General features: G+C 35.4%; 1 protein-coding gene across 1 annotated transcript in view; it reads left to right on the top strand.

Moving 5' to 3' along the window:
• Positions 1 to 10,705, top strand: part of GPC5 (glypican 5) — a 742,838-nt gene extending 732,133 nt beyond the window's left edge. The window contains exon 8 of the mRNA XM_074815456.1: positions 10,456 to 10,705. Within this exon, the coding sequence (XP_074671557.1) occupies positions 10,456 to 10,631 (176 nt within the window). The 3' untranslated portion in view covers positions 10,632 to 10,705. The remainder of the gene's footprint in view (positions 1 to 10,455) is intronic.
• Positions 10,706 to 12,913: the final 2,208 nt, after the last annotated feature.

Raw genomic sequence — 12,913 nt, 5'->3', positions numbered from 1 at the left:
AACAAAAAATATGTGCAAACTTATGGTGTCTTTAACCTACATGTCCACACAGAATTTCTTTTAATAGAGGTCACCTTTCTCTCTTCTCTTTGCTTTTCAACTCATTCATTGTTTATTCAATTCTTCTCTCTTGGATCAGTATCTTTAGGCTAAAAACGTAAACTGTGAAAGTTCAGCTGGTTCTCATCCACTTTGGTTAGAAGTAAGGAGCAGACACAGTTTATGTATTTTTAAGAAACTCTTGGAAACATATAGGTTTTCTTTTCATTTTGGCTTCCCTCATATCCACACTGCCAATCTTTAAAACAAAGAAATCATCTTTTTCTTCAATCTTTCTTCTCCTTTTTCCCACATGTTATCTTAAGACTTGTTATTACATTACTCACTTTTTTGTTACAAGCCTGGAGACCAATACCTTGGTTTAGTTAAAAATTTCTTTCCCCGTCAGTCAGCCAAAGCCAATCAAGTCAGTGGTCAGCCTTGTTAGGCTGTGGGAGCATGAAGGGGAGAGCAGGCTTTTTCTGTTCAGGGACAAATACTTGGGAGCCAAACAGAAGCAGCACTGCTTGTGTGTGGCTGAATGGGAACTGTATATTTGCATGAAACCTGCATATTGATATGAATTCTGCAAGGCCAGCTTTCCTAGGGAGAGGTAAAACTGCTACAGGTACCAGGTTTAATCTTTGAATTGTCTGATGGTTATCTCTGAGCTTAAAGAATGCACTTATTTTGATATTTAACTGTCCATTTTTTGTGACTTCAGATCAAAGATCTTGTACCTGTGGGATACACTGAGACACGAGACTTCCTATGGCATTTCATAACACTAAACACACTGAGAGATGCAGATCAATATTCGTCAGCAAGCCCCACAATATTTATCACAGACATTCATCTAGCCTGCAAGAAATTGAAATGTTCTGCCAGAAAGGACTGTCACTGAAATGAAAATGAGAGCGCAAAAATTTCTATGAAAATTTGTATTTTTTAAACGTTATAATCTAATTAGAAAGTGCATTTCTAAGAAGACATCAGGAACTAGATTCTTTTGAGTCATATGCTTTCAATACATTTTCAACATAATAGCTGAGCTAAAACCTGGGGAACCAAAAGTTAGGCCAGAAAGGAAGAGAAATCAGTGACTGAAGATAATCTTTGTGTTACATTCTTATTTATAAGGAGAAAAGCTGTGACTTTGTTTACAGGAAAGGAATGAAGATAAGGACATCTACCTTCTTTACTGCTCCACACTTCCTTTTTTGTCAGTAATTCCGTCTTTGATGTGGGTTCAGGTCAGATATCAACAGTGGATTGTATGTTTTTCTCAGTTTGTTTCTGGGTGCTTTACAATGTTATGGTTAGCTGTAAGCAAAAGTCCTTTCTCAGATTAGAACAGCATGATCCTTCCTCTTGCCAGCACTTATCTGATCCCACTGTGGGGCAGTTCTAAAAGTAAACTCAAGCTGCAGTAAAACTAGCTCAGCAAGAAAAATCACCTGTGGGAACAGGTTCACTATGGGGATCTCGCACGTACCAGTTCATGGCAACAGGTGGGTTTTTAGCCCCCACTTGGAAGACAAGATGAGGAAATGACTGCAAGCAGTCCTGTCTTAAATCAGCTTAAATTGTGAAAATATGTCATTAAATAGGTTTTACAGCAAAAATTGAGAAGGACAGTTTAATGTATCAGTGTTTTGGGGGATTAAATTAACCTACAGGCTATGTTTATTTTAACAGAAAATGGAATGACTGGAATTCTAGGTGGACTGACTTGAAAAAAATAGTCAAAGTTACTTCAGCATCTTAACAATGGTAATTGGTTTACTTCAGATTTCTCTTCCAGAAAAGACTGATTCTATACTTTCATTTTAAAAACAGCATCCAGACAAACAGTAAAATAATGAAATAGTGAAATTGGCCATAAATCTTGGGAATCTGAATGATTTTTTTAAAAAGTTGAAAAATATTTCATTTGTTAATGGGCCTAATTGGTAACATACCACCTCAACCCAAGTTCAGACATTATTTTCAGGAGTTTCAGTTCACATTAATATCTCTCTTGTAGATGGTAATTTTGTATAAGCCAGAATTGTTGAATATAAATCACCTACAGCAAATTGAAAAGATTAAAAAAGAATCACATGGGTAAATTGTGTCAAAGCACAGTAATTTATATGGGACATCTGACTCATAGGAATGAAATTCGTACTGATCAGATGAAAATTCCAAAAATGAAGAATTTGCTTACTTTTACCCAGTCTGATTTATAGGACTTTAGCCCTACTATAATTTTGTATTGATTACAAAGCCTTTGCATAGGTTAATTATAAAGGTTAAAAGTTCCTCAATAGTAGAAAGGATTTAAAAGATGGATTTCTTCATTTAAAACAGGCATTATTGACAATGCTGATTCCAGCACCCTAGAGCACTGAAGTTATAATGAACATATCTTATAATGAACATGGATTTAGAAGCTATTGCATGAGAAAGCAATAGGAATAGATCTAATGAAGGTTACTGTGGTTGTCTACCTCAGATGAAAAATACAGTTATGTATCAGTCCCGGTATGCAAAATGAACCCAAGTCTTCTAGACATCTAATACTTTGTTATATATTAAAACTGACCTACAAGTAAAAATGTATACATTAAGCATTTCAACAAATAACGTTATCTCTTTCTGAATCTTAAGAATGCAAAATAAATGGAAATGTTTTGGTTTGTGACACCATTTGTTTGTGTTACAATAACTCATAAAAGCTTTGTTTTCTAAATGGAAATACTGAATTCATTAATGTATAATGTGAAACAAATGCCACTGTTAACTTTGAAAGAAAACTTTCAAATACTAGACTAGAGACTTAATGTCTGCTGCTCTTGTAGTTAAAATTATTTGCCAGACTTGTGTTAAGATCATTGGTTACACTCTATTTCTCATATATACAGATTTCATAAAATATGTGCAGTTAAACATGATATGTTAGATTCATTTCCTAATATATGATTAACCATGCACAATTCTCTTAGCTAATGCCATTAGGTACACTTCTTAATTGCTTTCCTGCAATAATAGTAATACTATTCCTTTGTTTGTAGGTGAGATTACTTGCATCTTGATATTCCCTGTGCATTTATAATTGCTATTTGTGTTGATTTCTCTATTATTACAACGATCATTAGAATATATGAAGTCAGAAAGGAGGTTTTTAGATCAGATTATTTCCTCCAAATATGTACCAATTACCTATTCCAGAAACTTTTTTCATAACAGTATCTATGTTTAGTGCATAGACAGAGAGAAAAACTGACAACAGCTATGTTTCAGAGTTCTTACCTGCATCATGCTATGACTGTATATATTATACAGACAGTGACATAGTTTTCCCAGGGGAAACTGGTGAAAACTGACACTGAAGAATAGAGTGGATAAAGCACAAGAAAGTTATTCTGAGAGATAAAGAAATCTAATGGTGGCTTGATTATCACCACACTTCACATACGGACATAAAAATCTCAGTCACTGATGAACTCCCTTTGTGGAGGCAAGCTAAATGTAATTTTTCAATTTGCTTGGCTCCTAAATTAGCATCATCTCCCTGTTCCACATCACCTTGTGGCATATACGTCACATTCAGTCCTTTGGTACCCATACTCAAGGTCCTGCCTGGGATCTGATACAGGTTTCCTGAGCTATTTTTCTTAGGAACAGCCATGAAAACCCACATGATTGCATTTCACTGAAAGAAATAACTGGCCAATTGCAGAGGTGAGACTCATAAGGACATTAAGAATTTGCTGCTAGGATTTATATCACAGTAAAGAACCTTCCTATGATATTAAGCAATTCTCCAAATTTAAGTGTTTTCACTGGCTGTATCTACTCTGTCAGGTAACTTATGAGTTGTCTCCCGTTATCCGCATTACATAAACGTTAGTTCACTCCATGGCTCAGCGTTAAGGAAAACCATCTCCACCCCTCCAAAACAAACCTCAAGTTCTGTGGATAATTCATTCCAAGAACTGCTTCCAAAAGGCAACACAAACCAGACGGCTGAAGTCTTGGATTTCTCTGCCCTACAAAGTCCCTCAACAGCAGGCTTTTTATATTCAAAACACTTTCCCATGCCTGGATATCATATCTCAGAGCCTGTAACGCACTCCTTGAGTTTCATGTTATAAAAACACCACCTGGTGGGTTGCAGCACAGCCCTCATGGTTTTTTTTTTCAGGCAGTTTGAACTAAAAACAAACAAACAAAATGATAACTGGGTCTTTGAGCCAAGGACACCACTGTGTGTGGCTTAAAAGAGATGTAGGACACTGTACTGTGTAGTGGAGATTTGGTTAGCAGTTTCTTCTAGGTATTGCTATCTCTGAGCACAGTATACATAAGCTACTCAACAACATTTTGGCTGAAGTATCTTCTTCTGCAATGTGTATTTAGCTATGTAAATATAGCTGCAATGACTTTCTCTGTACTTTATCAGGAAACACTTTCATGAAGTACTGGCTTCTCAGAGATGTTTGCACACATCAGACATTCACTATTTTCATGGCAATATGGCACCCCTTCATCCTGCCCTTCAACAATCAAAAATGCTTAAAAGCAGGGGTTTAGGTATAAAGATTAAATAAAAGACTATAGGTAAAAAAAAAAAAAAAAAAAAAAATTAACTCAAGCAATACCCCACTTTTTAAAAAAAAAAAAAAAATTCTACATAAAATTCCTAAAATGTAATCCCTTTGCCAGTACTGCGTGATTTGGTATTTAGTTTTATTTCTCCACCAAAGATATAAAGCATAATGGCAGGGAATATGTTGGAAAATATTCACTGGTCACTCAGTGGTGAACCTGTTATGTGACTAAGTGTAGGATTTATCTGTCAAAATTCAGATTAAATATCGACATCTGAGTACTCCATCTCCTTCTGCATTTATTTATTTCTCTACATTCATTATAACGGAGTTGCAATAACTAACTTTGATGCAGGGCAGGTTTCAGTTGTCTAAACAGAAGTGCCAAAAGCCACTGGAGATGCTCTAGGATGTCCCAGACATCCTTAAAGGGTTTTATAAGAATCAGGCTTCTTTTGGATGAGCAACTGTCTGCCAAGTGTGATATCCCCATCCCCTGCATCTAAAATGCCTGTAGAAGACTATGTTTAACCAGTAGAATCCGAGCTGTAGATGCAGACTGAACAGATATGAAAAACTAAGTGGAATTAATCACACCTTACATACCGGCTGTTATTCTTAAACTCACCATTTCAGCATCAGCATAATGCTACTTTATGCTGCATTCGGGATGGTGCTCACACTTAAGCTTATCATTTCTGACACAAACTGACCCATGTAACCACCATAACAAAGCTGATGAAATTCTGCTCTGCCAAAATATGAGCTCATCTGTGATTTCAAAAAAGCTGTACTGAATTGTTTTTAATGGATGTATTTTAAGAGCTCTGGCTTTCATAGTTAAAAATGATCTCATACAACTGAGGTGTGAGCACATTTTCAGTTTGTTGGTTTTTTTTATTTTGGCTTTTTGTTGCTTTTGGTTTGGTTTCTTCTTGCGTAAGGCAAAGTGACTGAAGAAAAAGTAGCATGAATTATGACAATTATGAGAAACATTTACTTTATAAGGCTAATAAATATGTATCCCTGTGCTCCAAGGCACACATTAATTACTGAATGCCAGAAGTTAGGGGGTCCCAGTGGATTGATAGTTTAACTTTTTCACCATATCTTATTGTTTCTCCCATCTCAAAAGCATCATGCAATGGTCACAGTCAGACTCAAATAGTGAAACAGAGACATTATTGTTTTGGCAAAATATATTCATTTTGGTTTTGAACCTTCTTTTGTCTTTCACCTTAGCTTTACTGACAAGCTATTGGAATTTACACAATCAGATACAATAATTTATTGCACCCAGATTAAGTTTTTAGACCTCACAGAAAGACAAGGGGATAGGAATCAAAACCGTTTTGTGACATACAATTTTAGTATCAGTGAAGCCTGTTTTCTGTACTAAACCATTAATTTCACTGATAGGGTAGCAGTTATATGTGTGTTTATGTAACAATAAGTTCTATAATGTAAAAACCTTCATTTATTCTAAATGAATAATGTTGACTTTTCTGTTCTTTTATCATGAAACTTGTAGCAAACAGAGCTTCAATGAAAAACAAGTTTGGAGTATTAAGAAACTCAGCTGAGTAAACTGATTTATAATTCAGATATGGCAAACAAATGTGCAATGCTAGATAATTTATTTTTCTTTAAAATTAAAGCCTAAAAATCCCCAAAGCTTCATTGGAAAAATGCTTGAAAATTTTGACATTTCTTTAGCCTCTGTGGATCAGCTGTTAGTTTCTCCTTCATTAGATGAAAACTAAACAAAATAAAGCAGAGATACATTTTTCACTAGGTTGATTCCTTACTTAATTATCAGCAGAAATATCTCTTATATCACTGTTCACATCTTCAAAAGTGATGTAGTCAAAAAATGGTAAAACAATGCAGGTTCCTTCCCTCTGTACTACTTGTTAATGAAATCCAGTGGGGTTTTTTGTCTGCTTGTTTGTTCATGACTTGTGCTGAATTGTGAATCATTTAATACTTATAGAATCACAGAATTGTTGAGGTTGGAAGGGACCTCTGAGATCATCCATTCCAATTCCCTACTCTTCTCCGTTTCACTTACTGTGCAATGGAGAGGGCAAAAGTTTCACTACATCATAAAAGCACACACATTTCCTGAAGAGTGTGAATACATGCACTGCTGTATATGTACTATAAGAAGGGCATGTGTTCCAGCATAATACAGCATATGTTTTCTTTTCAGGGACATCCCTTAGCTTTTCTAAGTATAGATGTAGTCATAGAAACACGAAAATGGCCTCAAGAAATTAGTCCTTTGCCAGGTACCCTTCATAATACAGTTCTTCCCAGACATCCTTTTCTCCTCTCATTGAGAATTCATGGCCAACATCACATGAACTTCACATGGAAGAGTCTTTGAATAATGCTTGAAGTAGTCCCTTGTTTCTACTTTTCTTTCTAAGCACTGGATGTTCGTAAGTATTTTGCGATGTTTTTAAGATTAATGGCTTAAACACACTAGCTACTGTTCAGTAAAGGAATCTATATCTATTTTAATGTAGGAAATATGTTTTTACAACAACCACTACATATAAACTGAAGCATGCCTGAGCTATTTAAACACAGCTCTGTGATCTAGTTAGTATAACTATGCTTTGAAAAATTTTCATGATATTATGTTATAAATAAAATATGGCAAGAAAACAGTAAAAGAAAGGGAGGAGGCATCCATTAGAAGCTTTAAAAGTTCCAGATGGCAAAAGATTGGCCAATCAAAAAAAGAAGGTTTGGTAACTAATATGTCATTTTAATTTATGGAATGACAATGCAAAGTAATTATTTTTTTCTCCTCTTATTGTCTGTTAAAATCAAGTTATGCTTTTTTAAAAAAAAATTTTAACTGCATAAAGTAATTATTGAGACCTTATTATTGTGAATTGCAGGAATCAAACTAATATTATATCTTCCTTCATACTAAAAAAATATGTCGATATTAGTGTTGGTATTTAGTGAACACAGTAAGGAGATTGTCTTAGCTCTTGTTAGCTGCAAATTCCTGAACTCATTGCTCTGATATCACTGTCCCTTCATTTCTCTTAATCATTATGCTATTCCTCTTTTTGCTTTTTCCTACAAATTCTTCAATTTAATTTATCAGTTGCACCCAAATTTATCTTCCCCAAAGTATTATAGCTTTACTGACATCTATAAATTCATGAACAACATGCCTACATGTCATCCTTTTCCAGGTATCTCATTATTGTAAATTATATTTTGAACTTCTAATTTAAACATTCATCTACAACACATCAAGTTTTTGATCTGTTCATCTGACCTTTATGTGTTTCTCTAACCTCTCATAAAGCTTCTTCATGATCTTTCTTATGAATTTTTGGACAGAACGTCAACTACTTATCAGTGCTTTTCTTCACAGCTTGTGTGCTATAAGATCCTAAAATTTAGCTTACATATGATGATAGAAATAATTATCTGCCCTTCTAAGAAGAATTTTGCATAAAACTTCACAGAAGTGTTGTCTTGTAAAAGCTACCTTCCACATTTTTTCCTATCTATCTGAAACACTGTCCCATCCTTCCTTAAAATCTTGATAAAGGAAAATGTGTTGGTAATTTTGAACATTTTTTTAAAACACTCTTCTCAGGAAGTCCCAAAGTCTGCAGTTTTCATTTGAGGCTGGAAAGAAAAAAGAAAGAACACAACACAGAAATAACATTTCCCATGAAATTAAATCTTTTTTTTCCTATTTTCTATAATATTGTCAATGAAATTTTCACTAAAAATTAAACCTGACTCTCCAGTCAGTAATTAATGTCTAGTCAAATTTCCTTCAGATTCATACCACATGTGTCATATATTCTAACTGAAGCCAGTTATTTCTTTAACTACAAGATATAGGAATATTTTTCTTTTTATGATAATTATCTTTTATAATAAGTGATATCATAGATGTTTAAGATAAGGCCATATCTTTCACTACTGTGATAGCGTACTTCTAAATACACTGGGAAATACCTGCTTCATTATACTCATACCACTTGGTGAACTGCTTTGTTGTAGAGGTCAGAGTTTAATTTTTCACTGTCTGTTGAAATTAGTCTTTTTAAATACGGGAAAATTTCACTCTGGAGAAATGACCCAAAACATTTTTTGGTTGTTCTACTTGCAAAACTTCTCTGAAATAACACCTTGATATAACATCTTTGATGATCCACCAAGCATCCATTCAGTGAAGTGTTGAGTGACTGATCTTTTTCTAGACACATTATGGTATGTGCATGATAAGGAAAAGTTGTATTTCCTCCTCCTCAACATCTGTTGTCACTCTTCCTCCTCCTATGTCCACTTGCATTGTACACAGAGACCTAATTTTCACAAATTCCGGGCAAGAGCACAGGATCAATAAATCTACAAAAAATAGCAGTATAGTCTGCTGTATAAGTACAGCAGCAAAAAGACAAATTCATTCTAGTAGGTTTTTCAGACAACGTGATTGACTTTAGCTGACTCTTCCCTTAATGCATTTTTTCAAAGCTACAGGAAGGAGATTTGAAATACAGCAAGTTCACAAAGAGCAGCTTTGAAACTGCTTTTAGAGAAGAGTATTTTTAACAAAAGCACCCAAAAAGTTGTTCCTTTTAAAAATGAGGATTCTCTGTAGCTTCTGTTAAACCAGGTTAACAAAGAGGATAATACCATGACTAAAATATTTATACTTCATCACAGTGCTTTTGAATAATAATTAAAAAAAAGGATCACTAGTTTATTCATCTTTCCTAATGATTCAGAGGAAAGAAGTACCTAAACAATGAATAATAATGTAGAAACTCGACTGTAAAATCAATATGTCAGCTCAGTAGAGCTGAGCTTCTTTCTAATGCTGCTGTTCCAACAGTAGAGTTTACCTTCTGAATTATATATGTATTGACCTAATTACATAAATATTGACTTTGCTTTATATGAAGCCTTTTTCAGTCTCAGTGTAATTACAATGTCAATATTTGTTGCATGTAATAACACCGAATTTAGACTTGTTAATTTTGATTGATAGTGGCATGCCACAAGTTATTATATGGGATAAGACAGTTAGTCTAGAAGTATGCATAGCAAATACAAGCAGCTGACAATGCTACCAAATCTGAAGGTGTCTCCAAGACCTTCTGTTTCCAATTATTTAACTAGGCAGAGGAAATATAATGGGTGTTTACATCCTTGTTCCATATAAAGCACTGTTTTGAGATGGAGAAATATTTACCCTGGTCCAAAAAAGAACTATTCAGCCGGAAACTCAGTAAAAGAGTTCCTGTTTAAAGTTAGCTTTACAATTTTGTCGTGCTATGTTGTAAAGTCTGTTTAAATTGTGCCAAAATGAGGTTTTATATAGCAACAAGTATATTTTGCTGCATACCTTCCAAGAGGTATACGTTATTTTGGAATAATTTTGGGATCCAGACACAAGCAATTTCACATTAAAATATTTCCCTTTTCTTTCAAATCCAAGAAAGATGTGAGCAGTTGACCTTTAGGTACTGCTGGGACTTGCAAAACTGTTCACTTCAGTCTGCAAATGTTTGTTGAGATATATTTCTACAAGAACAACTTTGTTCAGAGCTGGCAGACTTCTGAATTACTTTTAACAATGAATAGCCATATAGTATAATATATGTTTCTAGATGCACTTATAAAGGATTTTGAATTTGGCAGTAACATGAGAATTAGAAACCAAACTGTGACAGTCTGTGTGCTGAGGATATTTAAATTTGTTCTAGCTATAACATGTTGCCAGTAGTGACAAGGCATGCATCATACTGTATTTTCTTATTTGTCTCAGCAGGGATGCCAGACAAGACGAACCTCAGTGACGTAAAGCAAATCCATCAAACCAGCGATGGCAGCACTTTAGACACAACTGGAGCAGGATGTACAACAATGGTTGATTATATGACATTTATGCTGATTAGTTTGGTAACACTGTTTCTCAGTCTTTGTAACTGTTTAACTCTGGCTTGATATATATGTCTCATTGTCATCTGTTTATCCCCACTCACAAGCCTGGAATAAAGCATCTGGTGGATATAACAATACTTATGATAGTTTGTATAATATCAGCCTCTCTGATCTTATGCCTGAATATTAACAAAGTTGTTTGTGTAATATTTATCCTGTGGGGTTATTTTAATACCTGTATAGTCACGCAAAATCATGTTTCTTTTTAGAATATTTTATGTTAAAAATAAGTTGACTATGATAATCTTTCTCTTAAAAAACAATTTGTAAAAAAGAGATGACAGAATCACCAAGTCATGCAAGGGGCCCCTGGAGATCATCTAGACCAACCCTGTGCTCAGAGCAGAGTCAACTAGAGCAAGCTTCCCAAGGCCAAGTCCAGCTGGTATTTGAATGTCTCCAAGGATAGAGACTCCATAGCCTCTCTGGGCAACCTGTTTCGTGCTTGAACACTTGTAGCCAAAAAGGTTTTTCTTACATTTAAATGTTATCTATTGTATTTATGTTTGTGCCCATTGCCTCTTGTCCTGTCATTGAGCACTACTGAGAAGAATTTGGCTCCATCTTCTTTACTGTCCTTATCAGGTATTTATATATTTTGATAAGGTCCCCCTGCATCTTCTCTTCTCCAGGCCAAACAGTCCCAGCTGTCTCAGCCTCTCCATGTATAAGACTTGTTCCCATCCCTTAAAAATCTTCATGGCCTTTTGCAGGATTCTATCCAATATGTCCATGTCTCTCTTGTCCTTGGGAGCCCAGACCTAGACACAGCACTGTAGGTATGATCTCACCAGTGCTGAGCAGAGGGGAAGGATCACATCCTTTGACCTGATGGCAACGCTTTTCCTAATTCAGAACAGGAGGTTGTTGGTTGTCTTTGTTGCCAGGACACATTGGTGGCTCATGTTCAATTTGGTATTCAATAAGACCCCCAGGTCCTTCTCTCAGAACTGCTTTCCATCCAGCATGCATCAGCATGCACTGGTGCATGAGGTTATTCCTCACCAGGTGGAGGACTTGGCATTTCCCTTTCTTGAACTTCATGAGGTTATTACCAAGCCATTTCTTCAGTTGGTCAGGGTCCCTCTGAACAGCAGAACAACTCTCTGGTGAGAGTGCACTCTGTTGCATTTTCCAGGACATTAATGAAGAAATCAAAGAGTATCAACCCCTGGGGTAAGCCAGGAGTAACTGGTCTCCATGTGGACTTTGTACGACTATTCACAACTCTACATAAAACTGATAACCACTGATGAAACTGTTGCTCAGCACTTTATGAGTTTTCTATTTAAAGTCCTGCTTTGTGGGACATGATCCCTGTAAAACAGAAAATGTTGAATTTGCCCTTCTGTCATTCACCAAAAAGAAAAAAAATCCACAGTGTAAACTCAGCTAATTTTAGTAGGTATTTTCATAGTTCAGAAAAACTACATATTAGATACTGTATATGTATATGCAAATATACGTGTAAGTGTATTTTATCTAGAGATAACAGCAAGGTTAGGATTCATTGTCACAATTGCAGTATCTTAATCAATATGTCTACATACAGACGTTTACACATGTGCCCTATATCTCTAAGCTGTCACTGCAGTTAGTGGAAATACAGGGTAACACTCAATTGCTAAAATGCCAGCAACAAGTGCCAGTTAAGATACTGTAAAAAAAACCCAAACAACCTGGTGTCCAGCTACTGCTCTGAACGGTCTCAGGTCTTTCTGTGGGCAAGTGACTGCAGGCCTTTGTCAACATAGTGAATTAAGCCCAGTGCATTATTCCACTCATATGAAGACAGACATCTAAGAAAGCAACTCAATTGCCCAAAAGTAAGTGTCTGATGCCACTTAATATTTCTTGGAGCATCCAAGACATCGTCATGGAACTGTCATATGATGCAGGACTAATGCGAAATTCCAGAGGCTTCTTTAAATGGGAGCCATCCTGAGTGGAAGCTGATAGTTAAGTGGGATATCCTTGTGTATCTCAAATAGATCTAGACAAGCATATGTGGGCCCATGAATCATATGCCAAGTCTCCATTAGTAATATCGGGAGCTTAGATACCTAGTTGAAGTGGTGATACATGAATGCAAATCTGAAACACAGCATAAATCACAGTTCAAGTTCTTATTCTTTATAAAATGAGGCAAGCTAAAATGTTCCACAGTAATAATGGTACATTATATATAACTGTTATAAGATTTGATTATCCTGCCATGACTAATTCCCATGTCATTTTAACCAGAAAGTATTTTAAAATATTTTGTACTTATTTCTCCTTTACAG

This window comes from Strix aluco, chromosome 2 (genome assembly GCF_031877795.1).
Source record: "Strix aluco isolate bStrAlu1 chromosome 2, bStrAlu1.hap1, whole genome shotgun sequence".
In the NCBI taxonomy this organism is placed as follows: Eukaryota; Metazoa; Chordata; class Aves; order Strigiformes; family Strigidae; genus Strix; species Strix aluco.
Note: the sequence above shows the minus strand (reverse complement) of the source record. Positions and strands in the feature narration are given on the sequence as shown.